Below are 19726 nucleotides of genomic sequence, written 5' to 3'. Positions count from 1 at the left end.
GGAGAATAATTCTGAAAGAACAAAGCAATTTTCATTTTAAAGAATCTGCAGGGAAACTATTCTCCCTTAGTCACCCACTTCCTTCCTGGGAGCCTGGGGACTGCAAGGGCATCAAGAATCCCTGCCAGTCACTCTCACTGCCCCCAGCATGCCCATGCAGCCATGGAGCTAAGAAGGGGGTTTCTTGTAGACCGCTCTCCAGAACAAGAGAAGAGGCAGCACATCCCCAGCTGGGAGCCTTAAGATTCCCTCCTCCCCTTCCCATTGGCCACCTGCTGAGCCTGGCCCCAGGGTCATGCGGCAAAGAAGTGGGGTCTGGCTCCCTTTTATTCCCCAATCCTCACCCCCCTCAATGCACTCTCAAGTACCCAAGATTCCTATCGTCAGAGCTAGCAGAACTTCAACAGGCCGGGAGGACAAGCATTAATGGTGAGATTTCAGCTTCTGCAGCTGACTAGGTAGTGTGTGTGTGTGTGGGGGGGGGGGGGGGGTAGAATGGGCAAGGGTTTATGAGAGCCAAAGCCCATGGGTTTGCCATTCACATTTAGGATTCAGGACACTGTACCAGCAGAGGTGACTCCCCAGAATGAGGACATGATTCCACTGCCCTACTGGAGAACTGAGAAGAGGTATTGTCAGGGTCACAAGGGGAGGCAAGGGCCCCTGGCTCCTGAGCCTAACTTGGCCCCCAGAAGTGGGGATGGCTGAGAAAATGGTTGGTGATTCTTCAAACACTTCCTCCACTGAGGGATTGGGTCCAAATCCCAGAATGGCCAGAGCAGAGGCATTGCCACAGTTTGCATATCTAGAAAAGAGCCTATGTCCAGGTTCACTGATTATATCTGGAAGGAGGTGGAAATTGTGGGGAGTACGATAGCTGGTGTCTTGTCTACCTCTGTGCTCCAGTGCACAGCACAGAGCCCGGCACACAGCAAGTTATTAACAAATGTGTGAGGAAGAAACGGAGAGACAACAGCGGGATAGGAAGGAGGAGGGAAGGACTGAAGGGAGGAAGGAAAAGGAGGAGGGAAGAAGAGTAGGAAGGAAATGTCAGCACCCCAAATAAGCCGAAATGGAGGGAGGCTGGGCCCTCATCCCTTCGTGGCTTTTCCCGGACTCTCCATAATCCCACTCCACTCCAGAAGGTCAGCAGCCTGAGTTTCCCCTCGCGATAGGGCGGGAAGCCTGGGTGAGTCCGCAGGGAACTCTGATGCACCTGCTGGTCAGCCAGTGTCTGGAGTTGGACCTCCTTCCAACAGCTGCACATCCCGCTAGGCGCCCGGGGACGCGCAGCCCTCTCCGCCTTTCCACTGAACACGGCCCTCCCCCATCCCCCTATCACATTCACCCACCACCATCCTATCCCCGCCGCCACCACCGACACTCGTCTCAATTGCACGGTCTCAAGCCCCCGGAAAGAGGGCAAGGCAACCACCTGCGCTTGGTCCGCAAGAAGACGCGCTGCTGCGGTGCGGCGCCGATGAACAGCCGCCTCATTCTAGAGACCAATAAACTGAGCCCTGAGGACGCGCGGTGGAGGCAGGCTTGCCCGATGTCACCCAGCGGCCGACCCGCCAGCCAAAGGTTGTAAGCGAGACACCAAAGGCAGGCGGCCTGGGTCCAGCCTTTCTCTGGACCTCAATTTCCCGGGCTGCAAAATAGGCAAGGCGGGAGGAGGAGGAAGTCTCCGGTTCCTTTTAGGTCGGATGCGCAGACTGGGCCCGCGCGCAGAGAACACTCCTTGCCTACCCGCGTGGGGGCGCTGGAACCTCGGTCCAGCCTCCCTCGGGAGGTGCCCAGGCCGAGACGAGCGAGGGTGCGGACGCGCCATCCTTTCCTCAGCACGACCCCCCAGGTCGTGAAGGACCGGGGAGCCCAGCCGGTGCAGAGTGCGCCCTGCCAGGTCGCCAGAGCTCAGGGGAGGCACCGAGGAACCTAGAGTCGGGCCTCGCTCGCGCCCTTGCTTCCCCTCGCTCGACCTCTCTGGCCTCGAGGGACGAGTTGGGGCGATTGAAAATGGATCAGATCACGCGCCCCGACTACTCCGGGTCGCCTACAGCCCAGGACCCTGCGCGAGCTGCAGCCCGCAGCCTGGGGGATAAGAAGTGACATTTCGTGTCTCGTAGTCCGGCCCGCCCGCACCAGCCCTCTGAAGCGCAAAAGTAGGAAATGGGGAGCCTGGCGGGGAGGTCTCCTGCAGGCGGTGGCTCTGAAGGTGGACGTGAAGAGCGCCCTGGGGTGGGGCTGAGGGGGCGTGCGGGAGCGGGGGATCGCAGCCAAGCGCTTGTAAACGTTGCGAGCCCAGCAGGGAAGGATGGGGCGTACTGGGGTCTCGAGACTCCGGGGGATGCGGTCCTAGGGGGCGAAGGCCAGGCAATGCCCAGCGACTGAGGACTGACGTGTGGGATTGGCAGAGGGAGCGCAGGGACCCCCCCCAACCCTGGGGCGCCCCCAGCCCCGCCCCACACCTGCTCGGCGGCCCCGCCTCTGTCGATCCATTGGCTAGGCCCGCCGCCCATCAGACGAGCCCCCGGGGCCCGCCCCAAGCGGCGCCTCTTAGTGCCGGGGCCACCGCGGCAGTGCCACTCAGCCAGGATCCCCGCCGTCGACTGCGCGGTGCGCTGCCCGTCCGCCCTTTACAGGCGCGGGGCCGCCCGCCGCGGGCTCGGGGCGGACTATGCGCTCACCGAGTCCGCCGCCGGCCCGCTGGCTCTGCGTGTTGGCCGGCGCCCTCGCCTGCGCCCTTGGCCCCACGGTGAGTGTCCGCCGGGCCACCCAGCTTCCCGGCAGCTGGAGGTGGTGTGGGGACGGCGGGAACCCGGCCGTCTGTGCGCACGTCTGTGTGAGGGGAGTAAGGGGCGCGGAGCACCCTGTCTCGCCTCCCGGCTCCACCTTAGACCGGATCTAGACCCGAGGGGTGGGGTCTCGGTCGCGCCTAGTCCCTCCCAGCGCAGCCCGGAGCCCGCTCCGCTGGGCGATTTTGGACACCGGTGGAGGGGCGGCGGGAAAGCGGGCTCCAAACTTGCCTTTCGTGTAGTGGCTGCTGGTGTGCGTGGCGTGGGGACTGTGGTCGGATGAAATGGAAGGTCTAGCAGACAGTGGATGGGAGGGAGGCTGTGGGGGTCGTCGTTGTGCGCTGGGGTCGTCGTTGTATGCTGTGCCCGTCTGCAGGTGTCTGTGGGGCCTTGTGTGTTACGTGTAAGAGTGACGTCTCAGCAGCAGACCCAGCGCTGGGGACCCCGGGACCTGTGTTGGAATCAGGCAGACCCTTCCTGTGCCCTTTCACTGAGCAGAGCTGAAATGTAGGGAGCCCAAAGTGGAATGTGGTGGGCCGTGAGGGGTTGGGGATGGCGCTTATAAGGGCCAGACATGCGCATGGGGAAAGCTGAATAGGGAGCAAACAGCCAAAAAGCAGCGACCTCCTTCTTCCTCCCACTTCTGCTTCATCCTCGCATGGGTATGTGTATGCCCCTGACGCATGTGTGCTAGCATGCCCCATGTGTAGGTGTGCCCAGGTGTGTGTCTGTGGCTGGTTCACCTGGGCTACCGGGCAGATCTTGGTTGAGGCAGGAGACAGATGGATCATCTCCTTCTAAGATTAGAGAAGGCCTCAAGACTCACTAAGTCTACCCAAGCCCATTTTATAGATGGGCAAAGTGAGTCCCAAAGACACCAGAGCCACACCTGTCCCCCACCAGTCAGACCTGGGCTGAGGTTGATTTTCTCTCTACCCCTACTCTAGGACTTGAGGAATCTGGGGTTGCTGCTGGTGGGTGGGTGGAGTATATTGATGATTTAGTCTCTTCTATCCCATGATTACCTCTCTTACCATCACCTCCACCTGGCCAGGAATCTCTGTGTTTCTGTCTGGCTAATGTCTTGCACACCCTGGGGATGGGGAGCTCGTTGCCTACCCTGAAAGCAGACCTTTTGATAATTGGCAGGAGCTCCCCCTCCTCCCAATGATAGCCATGAGACCCCCCTCCTGAGCACTCAGAGCTTCACTGAGTTCTGGCCCTGAGGCCACAGCTCTGGCACCACTTACAGCTCCTCAGTCACGGAGCCTTCAGGCCTCACCAACTACCCTTGGGCTCTCCCAACCCTAGGTCCCAACCCCTCAGATTCTCCTTGGATGAGCCAGTGACCTTGGGACCACTACTGCCACCCCAACCCCCCTCCCTCGAGGCTCCCCAGCCCAGGAGCAGAGTGGTTTCAGGGGGGCCTCCTCACGTGCTAAGTCACATCTGCCCCCTACCTCCTGAGGCCTGGCTTCTCCAAAGCCTCCCCTCCCCTGTCCTCCCACATCTTATTCATTCAATTCCCAGCTCCAGCTCCTCCTCCAGACAGCCTTTTCTGATTGCTCCAGCCCCTCAGCCCTCCCCCTTCTGACCCTACCCTTCAACCCCACTCACTTCCCAGCCTGGGCTCTTCTGACCATCCCATGGAATCAAGGGCTGAGGTCTGTCACCCTTATGTCCCTCAAAGCCCAGTGCTGGGCTGGGCCCACAGAAGCAGGAGACTCACCCAGGCCTGGGTGAGGGCAGGCTAAGATGAGGCCCCCATTTCCCTCTCTCGTTCTCTCTCTTCCCCACCAGCCACCATTTGCTCCCACAGTGAATGGACACCAGGCAATCCTGCTCCAGCTGGACTCGGGGGGGTGGGGGGTGCCTGATGTTATCAGAGTCATAAAATGGCAGCTGCAAAGTTCAGTTTGAAGGCCCAAGGCCTTATCACTGCAGTTTATGGTGCCCTGACCTCAGCCTGGGAAGGGGAAATCTCTGAACAGGGAAGCAAAAAAAGGAAAGAAAACCTCCAGTGTCTCAGAAGAGGAAGTCTGCCCAAGGCCACCTGTCACGCCTTCTACTGCCCCTACCCCCTGGACAGCGGGCACAGGGGCCACTCATTGGTAGCGGGACTGCTCTGGGCAATGCCCAACCCCTGGGTGGAGGGAGGGGTGTCACAGGGGAGGAGCAGACCCGGGCTCTGCCCTAGAAAGATTCTCAGGCTTGTTGGAGGAGAGCAGAGCCAGTGACTCAACAGCCCATGTCGCTGTGGGGCACAGCCCCCCAAGACTGGGGCAAGAGTCGCAGAGAGGAGCAGTCAGGGAAGGCTCCCTGAAGGAGGCTGGACAATGCCCTGAAGAGTTCTGCCAAATGGGCCAACTTTCCACCTGAGACCATAGACACCCTCTGTTGGCAGGACGAATGGGCCTGATCCCTAAAGGAGGAGGAAGCCCCCAGCTGCCCCCAGAGGCTGGGACGGCTTAGGGCTTGGGGAAGGCTTGGCTCCTCTGACTCCTCTCTGAGACGGGCTGCTGGCCACCTGCTCCTGAAGGCCTCACTTTGCTGTAGGCGCCCCGCCCTTGCCATCTGCCTTCAGCCTCTCCAGAGGCTGTCCACAGCTGCCCAGGCCACCCTGTGGGCTGGGGGCAATACAGCTGCACCGGGGTCAGACCTCCTTCCCTGGTGAAGAGACAGCCTCAGTTAGGCCTGCCCAGGGCTCCCAGGGGCCTGTGCTAGAAGGACTAGCTCCCAGAGGTTTCCACCCTCCCTTCCTGGTGCCCTGAGTCTCACCCATCCCTGACTTTTCTGGAGTTTTCTTGAGAAGCCTGAGCTGGGGGACTCCGTGGCAGTGGCCAGTTGACCTTGAGAACATGTTTAATCTCCGTGGAAGGGCCTGAGTTTCCTCATCACAGAAGGGAGGGTGAGAACCCTTGTCCTAACGTGCAGGAGAAATGGGAAGAGAGGGCTGGCTGGAGGCCAGCTCCACCCCCTGACTGGGCGTAATCTTCCCCCTCAGCCTCACAACTCTGCGAAACAGGCTTGGTCTTCCAGTCAGGACATCTACGAGACGGGAAGGAGGTGAAAGTGTTGTGTGAACTATGTGATAGGTCATTCCTTCCTCTTGATCCCCAGCTTGGGAGCCCTGTGGACCCTTATTCAGCCCTCTCTTGTCCCCAACTGCCCAGGGGTCCCCAGGGCAGGCAGGCATCCTGGGGATGGGGCAGTGTCTTCATGAGGTGGCCAGACAATTTGAAGGGTGAGGCTCCAGACGCAGGTAGGTGACGGGCCTCTGCACACAATGGGCAGCCTCAGTGGCAGTCCAACCTGGGCCCAGCCTGCCACTTGCTTGGGCCCCTCACTGTGGCCCCTCTGGCTATGGATGCGGGAATGGGGCCAGGACACTAAGGCGAAGCCCCATCCCTTTCTCCCTCCCGTTCTGCTCAACCTCCCAGACTCTGCCCTCCGGTGTGACTTCCCAACACAGAGCAGTTCTCACTGCACCCAGGAAAATAACCAGGATGTGCAAACTCTCGTGCCTTAGGCACATTTCAGGAGAAGAAAAAGAAACACAGTTTAATCTGTCCACCACATTGTGAGGTTTTTATTTTTCACTTTTATTTTGAAAATTTTTTCAAACATATAAAAAAAGTAGAGAATAGTAAAACAAACATGGAAATACCCATTTCTTGGAGTAACATCAGCAAAATGGCAGTATAGGAATTTCTCATACTCATTCTTTCCCAATTGCTAGGTTTGAGAGTTATTAACCTTAACAATTAATATTTGCATCGGTTGCTTTTATGGCTAAAGTATTTTAAAATAAATTATAGACATCATGACCTTTTACACCAAGCTATTTTAAGATTCATCTCTAACACCAAAGGACATTTTCCTTTATAACTATGATACCATCATCACAATTAGCAGGGGTTCCTTAATGTCTAATATTCAGATATCTCCAAGCAGCATTTAATCAAGCACCACAAGATGAGTGGTGATATTATCAGGAGTTTTGGTCTTATTGCAAGGAGCTTTCCTGCCTGTGTTGTGATGGGACAGCACAGCTGTGGGAGAAGAGAGCAGGGGCCTCGAGCAGGGTGAGTAAGCCTCGTGCTGAGCTTCACAGGACACGGCCCAGTCTGTACATGCACCTCCTCCCATGTGGCTCGTGATGTGAGGTCCATATCTCTCAGGAAGTACCTCACACTATCTTAAAAGCAAGTACTTCCTATACATCCGGTCATCAGAGGAGAGGAAGAGGTCACCAACCGACCCTTGTGTATCAAGGACTCACAGCTTTGTAGCTCCTTGTGCTGGTGTCCAACCCTCTGCCAGTGACCCCGACACCAACACCACCCACAGACACCGTGTGTGTACACTGAGTCCTCTTCCACTCGGGGTGCCCATGGTGACTTTCGAGGGACAGAGGATTGAAACCTGAGTCCCTGCTGCCCCTGCTTTGCTGACCGTCCCCACGGTGATCCTCCACAAAGAAATCCTGAAAGCCTTCGTGACCCTAAGTAAACCTTCCAAGAAGGGCGCTTAGTGGCATCAGGCTTAAGCCCAGGCTGACCATCGTTGCTTGCCTTCTCCTAATAAGAGCCCTTGCCTGGGTACCACCCTGAGCTGTGGAAAGTTCTTTCTTACCCTAAGCCCAAACCTGCATTTCTAGGTCTTCCCCTTTTTCCCCCTCCACACACCAGTTCTTATTCTACCCTCCTACTACCCAGAGCTCAGCCTTCCCCAAGGGGAGGTGTGGTTGGCAAAATTTGGATTTGCAGAGAGGGGAGGTTTCACACTATTGGCAAAAGGATGTAAAAATACAGGAGAAGGAAGAGAAATCAGACAACAGTAGGGGGTGAGAGGAACTGCCAGACTCGAGACCTCTCTTCTGGTGGGCACCGCTGCCGCTTGTCCGGGGGTAGGACCTTCAGGCTGCCCGGGGCTATGCAGGGCATTAAGGCTGTGTCTCGGCTGAGGTCTGGCATGGACGGCAATGAGCCTGGCCTGAGGGGCTGGGCCGGGGCTTTGGCAATTACTGCTAACTCTTGTTGGCAGTCCCTTAGTGTCCTTTACATATGGCCCTCGACACAACCCTGGAAGTAGGTGGTGCTGTCATTGTCCCCATTTTACAGATGAGGTGGGGTCACTTGCCCAAGGTCACCAGTCAGGAAGTGGCAGACAATCTGATTCCGGAACCTGTGGACTTAAGTAGCCTCTGCCGTCTCACTAAGAAGAGCTGCGTCTTCCAAGGGGGCTATGGCATGCCACATGCCGCCCTGGGACTTTGGAGATAGCTCTTAATTAGTAAAATCTGAAGCAACAGCTCAGGGAATTGTCACTCCTAAATTGTACATCTCTGTAGTTCCTACACTGATCAAGCTATTACACGTCGTTGTCACCTGGCAGGCTCCCACATGCCCCTGCCCCATGAGATGAGGTCTGATTTCAACTTCTCTAGTGCCCTCTGCAGAGCTGGGAGCATGTTTCTCCTCTTTTCCGTGACTTCTGGATCCCATGAGCTACCCTACCTCCCTATGCCTCCACCCCTCCCCCTGCCCTTTTCTCCTCCTGCTCCTTCTCGCCTCCCCCCTCTGCCCTGGACTACATGATCCATCTCCTTACCAATTCAAAGACAAAAGCCAAAATGAAGGGGGCAGCTGGGAAGCTGGGTTGTGGTCCTGTGTGACTTTTATCACGCTGCTTTCTCTCTGGATCCTGTTTCCCCCTGTGTCTTTTAGTTGCCCTGTTTTTGTTTTTTGGGGGAGCGGGGGGGATGCTTAAATAAACCATGGACTATGAGATGGTAATGAAGGGAATGGTAAGTGGGACCACTCCTGAGCTGCCTGTCCTCTATCCCCATTCCCTAGCCTCCTCCAGCCATCCAGGGCAGGAAAAAAGAGCCCTCCCTTGACAAACCTCAGAAGCACAAATCATTCACAGTGGCTCCCAGTGCTCAGTAATCTGCAGACAGGAAGTGCTTTCTCCTGTCTCACCTAATCCAGCCTGCTGCACTTTAGACCCCTCTCAGAGACAAGCTGCTCCTTAGAGGGACTCACGCTCCCCCACCGCGCTGCTTCTGTCTCCCTCCGCTCCTCCTGCCATAGTTCTTTGGCCCCCATTGAGGCTGGGGGTTCTGATTTGAGGCCCAGAGCTGTGGTCTCAAACTTCTCTTGAGGGGGTGGCATATGGCCCACAACACCTGAGCCGGGCCCACCTTGCCTTTCAGAGCCTCTAGCATCTAGGAGCTGTAACTCTCAGCATCTTCCCCCTTCTCCCAACAACCCTAGCCTTTGCCCCAGACCTTGGGAGCCGCACGTGGAGAGGAGAACACAGGGCTCTTCCCAGCCCCTCAGTAGAGACAGAGAGGAGGGGGCCGAGCTGAGCAGGTGGAATTAACAAGCCTTGGTTAATCCCTGCCCCAACCAGAGACCCAGGATTCTCCTGCCAACTCTCAGCCAGTCACCTCCCACGTCCAGCCAACACCATGGCAAGGGACACAGAGGACCAGGACTGAAGGGATGCTCTTGCCGGGTCCCTTCTTCCAGGCTCAGGAACTCCTAACTGAAAGCTCACTTGGGGCTCAGCCCAGCACAAGAATTGGTGAGGGTTTGGGAGAAAGCCCTGTTTTCTTTTCTCCATGTGGGGCATCAGGAGACAAGTTCGGAGACGCAGGCAGTGGTCAGATTAGGAAGGGCCTTGAATGCTGGTTTTGAAGTATGGCTTTCATTCCTAGGCCATGGGGACCATCAGAGATTTGAAGCAAGAGAATGAGGATAGGGCTACACACTTTACAAAGATCCCTCAGGTTGCAGGTAGTGGGGCGGAAAGCTACTGTACCAGTCCAGGCAGGAACTGATGAGGCCTGGCCCCTGACTACATCTCCCAGCCTGTCTCCTGATGCCTCCAGGGATCTTTGCTGCAGCCACACCAGGCTTCTTGCAACCTTGAATGTATTAGGCATTTTCATGCCTCCATGAAACACACCGCTCCTACTTTCTGGAATGCTCTTACTCCACCTCTAGTTGCCAAACTCTTACACATCCCCAAAGGCCCACCTCTATTACCATTCTCTATGAAGCACACACCCCAGCTATATCCTACCCTGGGACCCTTCCCTGGATCATTAGACTCAGCTATATCTGGCTGGGAATTTTCCAACTTTGTGTCTCTGGAGTCCAGAGAGATAATGAGGATGTTTAGAATGGAAAAATAAGTGGAAGAGGAAGTCCAAAGTCTGTCTGAATTCCTCAGTGATAAGGGCTAGAGGGAGCTGCCCTGGTCCCATCCCCCAGAGGGCAATGGTTGACCTGATGGCCCAAGGCAAGGCTGTGGAGAGGGACTGAGGCAGTCCAGACTTCTGGTCAGAGACTTAGGTCCCTTCTGGGAATGTGCTTTTCTGGGTGACTGCAGGTCCCACTTTGGGTCTCTATTCCCTCCCCTCTCCAGATGGGGCCCAGCACTCAACTCAATTGTGGTGAAGACAGAGCTCATCTTCCAGACCACCCTCACTCTATTCAGAGATGCTCCAGCCTCCCGCATTACCCAGAGGGCTCCTGCCCATCCTCTGCAAACTGCCTATCAGAAAAGGCTTTGTGGCTGTGCTGCTAGAGGAGCAAAGATGTCTAGAGAGGTTGACCCAACACCCTTCCATCCTCAGACAGTGGCACGCAGAAGCTGCCAGGAACCCTATGATGCTCTTGTTGATTAGAAATGAGATATCTCTTGGCATACAGCATGGCCACAGCCCTGGCTTAAGAGGACCCAGCAAGTGAGGGGATCTATTGTCCTGTTCTCAGAGCACAAGTATGAACTCTTTTAGTTAGAGAGACAGAAAACTCAACTGGCTCAAGCCACAAAGAAAAGTATTGACTCATGTTGCTGGAAGCAGAGCTGGTTTCAGGCATGGCTGCATTCAGGGGCTCAGATAATGTCAAGACAAGCCAGTTTTTCTCCATCTCTCTATTCTGCCTTTGGCTGTGTGGCCTTCATCATTGTCTTCCACTTGGCAGCAAGACAGGTGGCAGTAGCTCCAGCCCTTGCATACCTTGAGGTTTCCAGTCCATTGGGGAAGAACAAATCTACTTGCCTAATTGCTTAATCCTAAATCCCCAGAATGAGCCTCTGAGCTCTGAGTCGCCTGACTTGGGCCATGTGCCAGACACTATGGCCAGGAATGCTCTTACTGGCTCAAGTCTGGTCACATATTGATCCCCTGGAAGAGGGTTCATCAGAAGGCCATGAACCAGGAGTGGGGAAGGAGGTGGTTTCCCAGATAGAGAGGAAGACATGTCACCAGAGGAAGGTAAAGCATAGCAGAAGGCAGCAACAACACATGTCCACTACCATCCATCCTACTTTCATGAAGTGGGGTGAGAAGAGATAAGAAGAGCCAGGAGAGCCAGGCAACGCTGGAAGGGGCCAGAAGGCAGAATGAGCTCTGTTGCTGGAGGACAATGGGGCTGAGGAGGTACTTTGGAGAGAAGCATGCTCCAAATAAGCAAGATAGGCCATTGGCAGGGCATAAGCTGGGGTGACCAGTCCCCAGGTTCCTCTTTCAGAGGCCACCTCTGAGATCCTCCTGGCCACCCCTCTTTCCATTCCTGAGCCAGGCTCAGATCCCTTAAGACAGGGCATCTTGAGTGTTTCAGTCTGGATAACCTTAACGAGCAAGAGGGAAGCATGTGACCCCAAAGAGAGACCACAGCACTACATTTCCTTTAAGTCTCACATCCTTTCTTCTAAACAGTTACGTAGATAACTGCATCCTGCTCCATGATAGATCCATGTCACTTTCAATATGCTGAGTTTTAAATAACTTACCAGCTAATGTCTTTACCCAAATTGGCTGGTAAGGTTTATGGTCCAAGATGGAGCCCATGTTCCCTGTGTGGCTTCCAGGCCTGTGGCATGTGGTGAGTGAGGTCTGGGTGCTGCGGAGCCTGAAGACACACTGGGCGAGGAGGCCTTCCCTTGAACCTGGGCTCGGTCAGCTGTGATGCTTAGCTGCAGATGGGAATGTTGGACTATGGGGACCTCTGTGACAATGAGCCTCCACCAAAACCTTCAACAAAGGATGAGAGAGCTGTTGAGATGGAAGAGACTCAGCTGTGTGGCCTCTTGGGCACTGAATTGTCCAGCTTCAGCTTGGACTCCCCTCCCTCTACAGCAGTGGAGAGCTCACTGGCACTTCAAGGGGGTTGACTCACTTACAACACTGGCCAAAATCACACCCTTAGTGACTGCAGGCCAGATGGGGACCCCCTTAAAGGACCTCCACTTATGCTCTCCCCACAGCCCCATTGCAAGAACCTTTGAGTCAGCAGAGGAGGTGGTTGAGGCCCATTTTGCCTATGGGGGAAACTGAGGCTCAGAGAGGCAAGGACCTTGTCCCAGGGTGGGAAGGACAAGTTGGAAGGGACACTGAGATTCTGTGACACAGGAGCAGTCTTGCTGGACTCTCCACCATGACCGTGACATTCTCTTTCCTAGGCAGAGATGAGGAAATGATGTGGGGTTGCCAGGAGCAGCAGCCACTTTCCTAAAGCTAAAGAGACAGGCAGAAGCTGCCACCAGCCCAGTGGTTCCTCCATGGAGACTTCATCAGTCCTTCCCCACCCAGTGGCTTCCAAGATCTGTTTTTTTCTGGCTGTTCCTGGGCAGCCATCACCCCTACCCACATGTCAGCCCCAATGCCAACATCCCCCTGGCACACAGGTCTGGCCCCATCCCTGATCCCTGGCCAGGGTGAAAGGGGAGAAACCGGGGCTTTCCCATCCTCTCTCATCACCTTCCAGAGGCACAGGGGGACTGGTGGGATCACGAGCCACTCTAGAGGGGCTTCTACCTCCTTACACTTCCCCTGCTCATTACAGCCGATATAGCTTGAATTATTCAAACGCTAAGAAGGAGGCAGGTGAGGTCTAGGCAAGGGGAGCCAAAGTCCCCTTCCCAGCTAGTGACCCAGGGGACTGAGCACAGGCTGCTAGAATGGAGACAGAGGCTGGAAGATGCAGCCAGACTCATGGATTCCTCCCAAGCCTGGCCCCAGGAACTGGAGGCCAGGGTCCAACTCCCATGATGTGGTTGCACAGCTGGGCCCCACCTATCCTGGAGACTGAGGCAGGAACAGATGGCTCCCAACCCTCCCATCAAGCTGGAGAATGGCAGAGTCCAGTGGGCCAGCTCTGGGCTCTAAGGAGAGGCCCCCTCACCTCTGTCCAGGGTCATACCACCCACAAAGAGATAAAGTTGTTACAGACTCAGCACTTCTGGGGGAGCCCCCAAGAAGCTGTGACAGGGTCCTCAAGGCAGACCAAGCTTTGGGGGATAATGGACAAGTTTTGGGTCAGATCCAAGTCAGGGTCAAGCTCCAATCGGAGCTAGGATTGGGATTCAGTCTGGGGCTGGGGTTGGGATTCAGTCTGGAAGTTGGATCAGTCCAGGGGCCAGGGCAAGCAAGAGCCCCATGCTCCTGGAGCCTGTGGATGAGATGTGAACCATGGAGAAGGCTGACGGGTCCCCTCCTTGTCTCTGTCCCCCAGGGCAGCTGGGCAGCTGGGCTGCAGCGGGAGGAGTGTGACTATCTGCAGATGATCGAGGTGCAGCACAAGCAGTGCCTGGAGGAGGCCCAGCTGGAGAATGAAACAGCAGGTGAGGCCCCCGGGGGGAAGAGAGGTGCTGCAGACCCCCAAGGAGCCCCATTTTTCCTCACATCATGAGATCAGATCCAGGCCACATTCATTCCACATTTCTTGGCTGGGGATAGCGCTAAGGAACTGCTGGCTGGTGAGGAGAGGATGCTGGGAGAAGGTGGGGAGCCAGATGGAAGAAAGAAGGAGCTAACAGGCCTCCACATTCCCATCACCCACCCCAGGTCTGGGGAGCTCCCAGCTGTTAGCTGAGGAGAACATACTAAACTGGGGTTGTGAAAAGTGAGTGGAGCCAACTCTGTCTTTGGGGATCCCTACCCTTCTTCTCCAGGAAGAGTGGACACGATGTCCATGGCTGCCAGCCCACCCAAGATGGGAGACCCAGAGCACTACATGGTGAGGGCCTGTGACAGTGAGGGCCCCTGGCCCAGTCCAAAGAAGGGTTGGGGTAGCTTACTGGTGGGAGCATTTCTGGATCAGATTCCTCAGCCCCTGACTCAGTTGTAGCTGAGGTGGGGAGAACTGACCCCAGCACACCACACTCCAGGAATAGGCCATTGTAGTGTGTTAGCATCTCAGAGGGAGAGTAGAGGACACTCGGTGAAGTATGTGACCCCCATAGGGACCACATGGAAGCTCAAAGCCATCATGACTGTCTAGATCGAGAAGGGGCACCAGGCTAGTCTGCATGGGTCTGGAATACTCACCACAGGAGGGGGAAACTGAGGCCCAGCTCCTTCCTCCCAACCCTGGGTTCTGCCTGTCATCACAACACCCAGAAGTGACACTACACACACTGGCCCCTAGGCACACACACTGACTTCTCCATCCCAACCTGCCCTCAGCAGGCCAGATGAACCATCAGCTCATCATCCTGCTGATTAGACAAGTCAAGGTCAGACTCAGAGGCTGAGCATATGGGGGCCCAGCTCGTCCTCTGAGGGTCTGAGGGAGCTCCGGCGTGGCAGTGTGAAGGATGGTGCCAGGGGCCCCCTTAGGTGACCTGGCCGGGCCATCAGATCAGACGACAGCACCCTCTCCTCTTCACTTCCCCACCTCGTGTGCCCGCACCTGGCTCAGCAGCCCTGGGGTGAGAATGGGAGGACTTACAGAGGGCTTCCTTCCAAAGGCGCCACTTGAGCAGACTCGGAAGGGTGGGGAGGGTTTGGAGAAGCGGAGAGGCTGGGAGGGTGGGAGGCCCCCGAGGCAGACTGTGCTATGGTGAGCGGGAGTTGGGGGGGCGGGGAGGGATGGGGCTAGAGGCGCACTGAGAGGGAGGGGGAGGGCTGGAGGCAGTGAGGTGGCTGTGCCTGCTCTGGGCCTCCCTCCCAGCTCACCTCCCTGAGGCCGAGCTTACAGTTGTGTAACAGCCTCACTCAGGAGCAAGGAGCATCTTTACGTCCTCCTGGCTCCCCAGTCCCCCGCCACCTCCCTGAGGCAGACAGTTACATAACCCCTATCAGGTCCCTCCTTCTTGGCTCTGGTGCCCAGGCGCTCTGCCTCCTGCACCACGAGTGAGCATGTGTAGCCTCACAGATGGGCCTCACCAGCCCCAGCTCTCAAGGAGGGACGGCCCCCTGTCTCCTGGGGTCCTGAGACTGAGGCCTGGGTCCAGGGGTGGCCAAACCTGCCTGCTGTTCATATGCCCCACCTCAGCCCACCAGGGCAGGGAGGCAGGGCTAGGCTGCAGACAGGCCTTGGCAGGCCCTAATGGCAGGATCGTGGGCAGCCCAGAGAGGCCCAGACCCCAGACTCTAGACCCCACTGCAGCACCTCCCAGGCCCCGAGGGCAGGCCACCTCGTGATCCTGATGAGGTCATTACTGGCACAGGATACCTGTCAGGTGCCAACACCCTGTCACCAGGCAGCCGGCCTGGGATCCAGAGGAGGGCAGGTATGGGTCTGTGGACTGTGACCTTGTGTGGGGCTCTGTGCATGTTCACACACATCCAGGTGTGTGTTCCTGGCCCATGTCTGTCTAGGGCTATGTCTGTGCATCTGGGGTCTCTAACTCCATGTCTGACTCTGAGTGTCTTTGTGTGTCAGAAGCATTGTCTGTGTAAGTCTGGACATGCCTGGAGGTGTCTGCCTGCTGTGTCTCTGCGCGTTGGTTTGTATGTGCGTGTATCTATGAGTGTGAATCTCTGTGGTATGCCCAGTCATGTCTACGCGTGTATGTCTGTGAGTTGTGTGCAGCTCTCTGTACCTGTGTTTGCTTGTGTCTGGCCTTTCCATGTCTGAGTAAGCCTATATGTATGTGTGTTTGCATGTGTGTCTGTGGTTCTGTGTGCCTGGGAGTGCTTATCAGTGTGTATGTCTCTCTGTGCACACATGCCTATAAAATGACACAGCAGAGGCCCCGCCCTGCCTCGCCATTCCCCATCCCAGGCTCTAGGTTGGACTTTCTTTCCTGTTGAGGTGGCAGCCCCCCATGGGCACACACAGCCAGCCTGGGCCCTGTGTCTCTGTGGACCTGGTGACACATGTGGTGAGACCTGTGGGGTCTCCGTGGGCTGGGCACACAGAGAATACTCCCGGGGCCCAGCCCAGGACAACAGACCTTCCAGATGACTAGCATTTTCTTGGCTGTCACCCGCTTCACGGCTTCCTAACCCTGCTGCCTCCTGCAGGAAGCTTCCCTGACCACCTGGCCCTCCTGGCCCCTCCTCCCTGGCTCCCCTGCCCTGCTCACCAGCTTGTGCCCCAGCACCAGTTCTCAGCCCAGCCCAGCCCTAGCGGTGCTGAGATTCCTTGAGGCCAAGTGTGGCCTCCCCAAAGGCAAGGCCTAGTCTTTCTCTTGTCTGTGCCACCTCTGGTGAAGCAGAACTCAGGGCCAAACACCCAATGCTGAAGTCACTCCCCAACTTGTGCTGCAGTTAGAGAGCCAGAGAGCTCAAAGTCTGGTGAGGACCCAGACACAATAGCTGGACTACAAAACAGGGTGTGCCCAGTGCTGTCAGAGAGGGGTAAACAAAGTCCAGCAGAGCCAAATTCCCAGAGAAACAGCATCAGGCCCAGACTCCAGCATCAAGGAGTACAAAAGATTTGCTGGAAAGGGAGCATGTGAACAGGCTGCACCCCTCGCCAGCAATGTGTCCTTGGGCTCATTATCTAATCGCTCTATGCCTCAGTTTCTCATCTGTAAAATGGGAGGGTTAAATAAGTTGTTTATTTAAAGAGAGTCGAACAGAGCCTACCACATACAAAGGTTATGTAAGTGTTCTCTGATATTATTAACAGGGTCTCCAATGGCTAACAGGAATTGACTGTCCTGAAGGGCCCCTACCTGGCCTCCAGAGAGGCTGGCACAGGAATGGAGGAGGGGAGGGACTGGGAGCCAGAGTGAGGCCACCAAAGCCTCAGGACAGGGTGGGGCAGAAGCCTTGGGGTCCCTGAGGAAGGGAGGCTGTGCTCTCTGACCAGACTCTGGGGATCCAGGTGTTCTCAGCCTTCCACTGCAGGTGCCACCTGGCTGCTGCAGCCCCATAAGGAACCCCTCCCTGCAGCTGGCCCACTCCAGCACTCAGAGTCCGCGGGCTCTTCCCCAAATGGGGCCATCCTTTCACCTGTTCTTCCCAGGCCCCCCTCTTGGGAACTCATGAACCTTCGGACCTGGGCTGGGCTGGGCTTGGCCCAGATGCCGTTGACTTTGGCTCAGGGGTTGGGTTTCCTGAGCAAATCTGTGGGACTGGCAGGGTTGCAAAGAGACAATTAAACTTCCCTCAGGGAAGGGGATCTGGAGGAGTCCCAGTCACTCGGGGACACCCAGCCCATGAACAAGCAAAACCATGGCGTTTGCATTTGCCTATTAAAGCAGACCCCTAGAGACCCCATTATTCCCCCTTCACCAGTCAGGCCCTCAAGACTAATAAGTACACAGTGGAGAACAGAGCCTGCAAGACAGAGTTTTCTCTGAACTGCCCCCTGACCGCCACTCCCATCACAATTCACAATTCGACTGAGTTGGGGGCCTCTGGGTTGCTTTGTGAGTTTTGAGAAGACTCCTCAAGAACTAGCTGAACCCCAATATACCCATCACCCCACCATACCCAACACTTCCTTTTTATAACAAATATTTCCTAATGCTTCCTTTACCATGATAAAAAGAGATTCAGGATACACACATTCATTTTTTTTTAAATGCTGTTCTAGTTGTAAGAGAAAAAAAGGAAAGTAACTTATAATAAAATGCTCTGTATATATTTAGGCACAATTACTCTCAAAGATAAGAAGACATAGTCTGAAGGTTGTACCTATAAATATAAACCCTGGGAAGGTGAGAGCTATAAAGGTAGATTGATATACACCGTGGTTTCATCACTGACTCAGGTGTCACGAGCAGCATTGCTGTAGGTAAAGTGATTTTCCAAAACATTCAACAACTCTTAGTAAAGTTCAGAACACAACAAGCCCAGCCTTCTCTCCCCGTACTCAGTAGTTGCATTCCTGGGAAACTGTGTATGTTAAACCTGTGCAGTTAGGGCCTTGTGTTTATCTGTAAAACAGAGTAAGAGTCTAGGCTGTGGTCATTACAAAAAGTTTCCACCTACACACATACCCAGTGGCTCATTCGAAAGCCTTGCAATTCATCATTGTGCAGGACCATGCAGCCTGTCTGCCTGGCATCCCTGTGCCTGCCCATCAAATGCAGGGTGAGGCCCCCAATCCTTGCAACAGACAAACCCCTCCCCCAACTGTTTGACACCCCCTCAGGAGTGCTCTGTCCCTCACTAAGGACCATGGAGCTGTAGTCATGCTTCCCACTCCCCCCTCCCTGTCGGGACAGGCCCTGCACAGCCAGGCTGGGTGGTTGGTGCCCGCCCCCCAGACTGGAGACTCCTGGAAGTGGGGTCCTGGAGGAAGAGGAAAAGAGTGGGTGCCTGTGGGCTCAAGCCCCAAGGCTGGAGGCATCTGGTAGCCATGCTGACCCATTTGTCTTCTGCCTTCACCCCACAGGCTGCAGCAAGATGTGGGACAACCTCACCTGCTGGCCGGCCACCCCTCGGGGCCAGGTGGTCGTCTTGGCCTGCCCCCCCATCTTTAGGCTCTTCTCCTCCACTCAAGGTAAGAGCTCTGGGTTGAAGCAAGGGAGGTGGGTGGCCCAAGTGGTGCCGGCTGGAGTGGGAACTCACCTCTCAAGAAAGTGAGACGACAAAGGAAAGTGGTCAAAGGGGCTGGAGCAATCAAGGAGGCCTCCTGGAAGAGGATGCACTGGCACGAGGTCTTTGAAGCACTCATGGGATTTGACCAGCTCTTCACATTAAGATAAGCAAGTGGGAAGGGCTCACTAAATATTTGCTCAGCAATTGATAACTGATTGACTGACAGACATTTGATTAAATTATGGCTCCCGTGTTCCCATTGTCTTGGGCTGGTCATGATTCAGTCTTTCGCTGTCTGGAGCTGATGGCCTTTCTGGCTCCGTGAAACCACTGCACAGCTTTGCTTATGTAAACACCTTATCGTGTTCTGCCTAAACGAATGTTCACATGGAAGGCAGAAAACAGGGAGCCTCTTTAGGAAGTGGGCTTTCTCGCTACTGAGTCAAGAGGCTCGCAGTGTAATTTATGCAGCCATTCTTTCATTCCATGAATGTTCATTACACACCTACTAGTACGACAGGCACTGAGCCAGACAAACCCACGGTCGGGCACGGGATAGAACAGCCATGCTGCCTGCCCTCACAGAGCTACCATTCTAGTTGGAGAGACGTTTAGCAAGAAAACGGACACACATATAAATGGTAAGCAGGGCAGGGAGGGAGAAGATGTGGGGGTGACGTAAGGCAAGTGTTCAGGGATGTTCTCTCTGAGGAGACCTGGGGGTGGGAAAGAGCCACCACGGACAGATCCTGGGTGGGCGGATCATTGAGAGAGAATCTCCTGCCCCTGGGATGAGAACTAAGGAAACTCAAAGGAGGTCAGTGAGGCTGAAGCAGAGAGAGCTCAGGAGGGAGGAGACAGGTGGGCGGAGGCCAGACCCTGCAGGCCTTGATGGCTGACTGGGGACTGGGCTTTTCCTAAATTCGCTGAGAAGCCCCTGGGGCTTTAAGCAGAGGACTGACATAGTCCACTTCAGGTTTTTCACTGATAACTGGTTTCTGTGAGAAGAAAGGATTCTAGGAGTGCAAATGGGAAGACCCAACCACACAGCAGGTGAGGATGATGGTGATTTGAACTTGGGAGAGAGCATGGCAGAGGAGAGAAGGGGGAGACTTGCCTGTGGAGGTCATGGCGGAGCCCGAGGGGGAGGGAGGGATCACACATGCCCCCCCTCAGGTCTAGGTTTGAT

The 19726-nt window shown here is 55.6% G+C and overlaps 1 protein-coding gene across 13 annotated transcripts in view; it reads left to right on the top strand.

The window, feature by feature from the left end:
• Nucleotides 1-1787: 1787 nt before the first annotated feature.
• The window catches only part of VIPR1 (vasoactive intestinal peptide receptor 1), a 33301-nt gene continuing 15362 nt past the window's right edge, over nt 1788-19726 (top strand). For 3 of the 13 annotated variants that reach the window (XM_070575767.1, XM_070575760.1, XM_070575766.1), the window contains exons 1-3: nt 2556-2755; nt 13328-13436; nt 18392-18499. In XM_070575767.1, the coding sequence (XP_070431868.1) occupies nt 2678-2755; nt 13328-13436; nt 18392-18499 (295 nt within the window). In that variant the 5' untranslated portion in view covers nt 2556-2677. Of the gene's footprint in view, nt 2163-2554; nt 2756-13327; nt 13437-14967; nt 15330-18391; nt 18500-19726 lie in introns of those variants that run through there. The other 10 variants (XM_070575762.1, XM_070575759.1, XM_070575764.1 and 7 more) reach the window with 8 other exon arrangements.

Source organism: Equus przewalskii, chromosome 15, assembly GCF_037783145.1.
Source record: "Equus przewalskii isolate Varuska chromosome 15, EquPr2, whole genome shotgun sequence".
Lineage (NCBI taxonomy): Eukaryota > Metazoa > Chordata > Mammalia > Perissodactyla > Equidae > Equus > Equus przewalskii.
The sequence above is the reverse complement of the archived record's forward strand: the minus strand, read 5'-3'. Positions and strand labels throughout refer to the sequence as shown.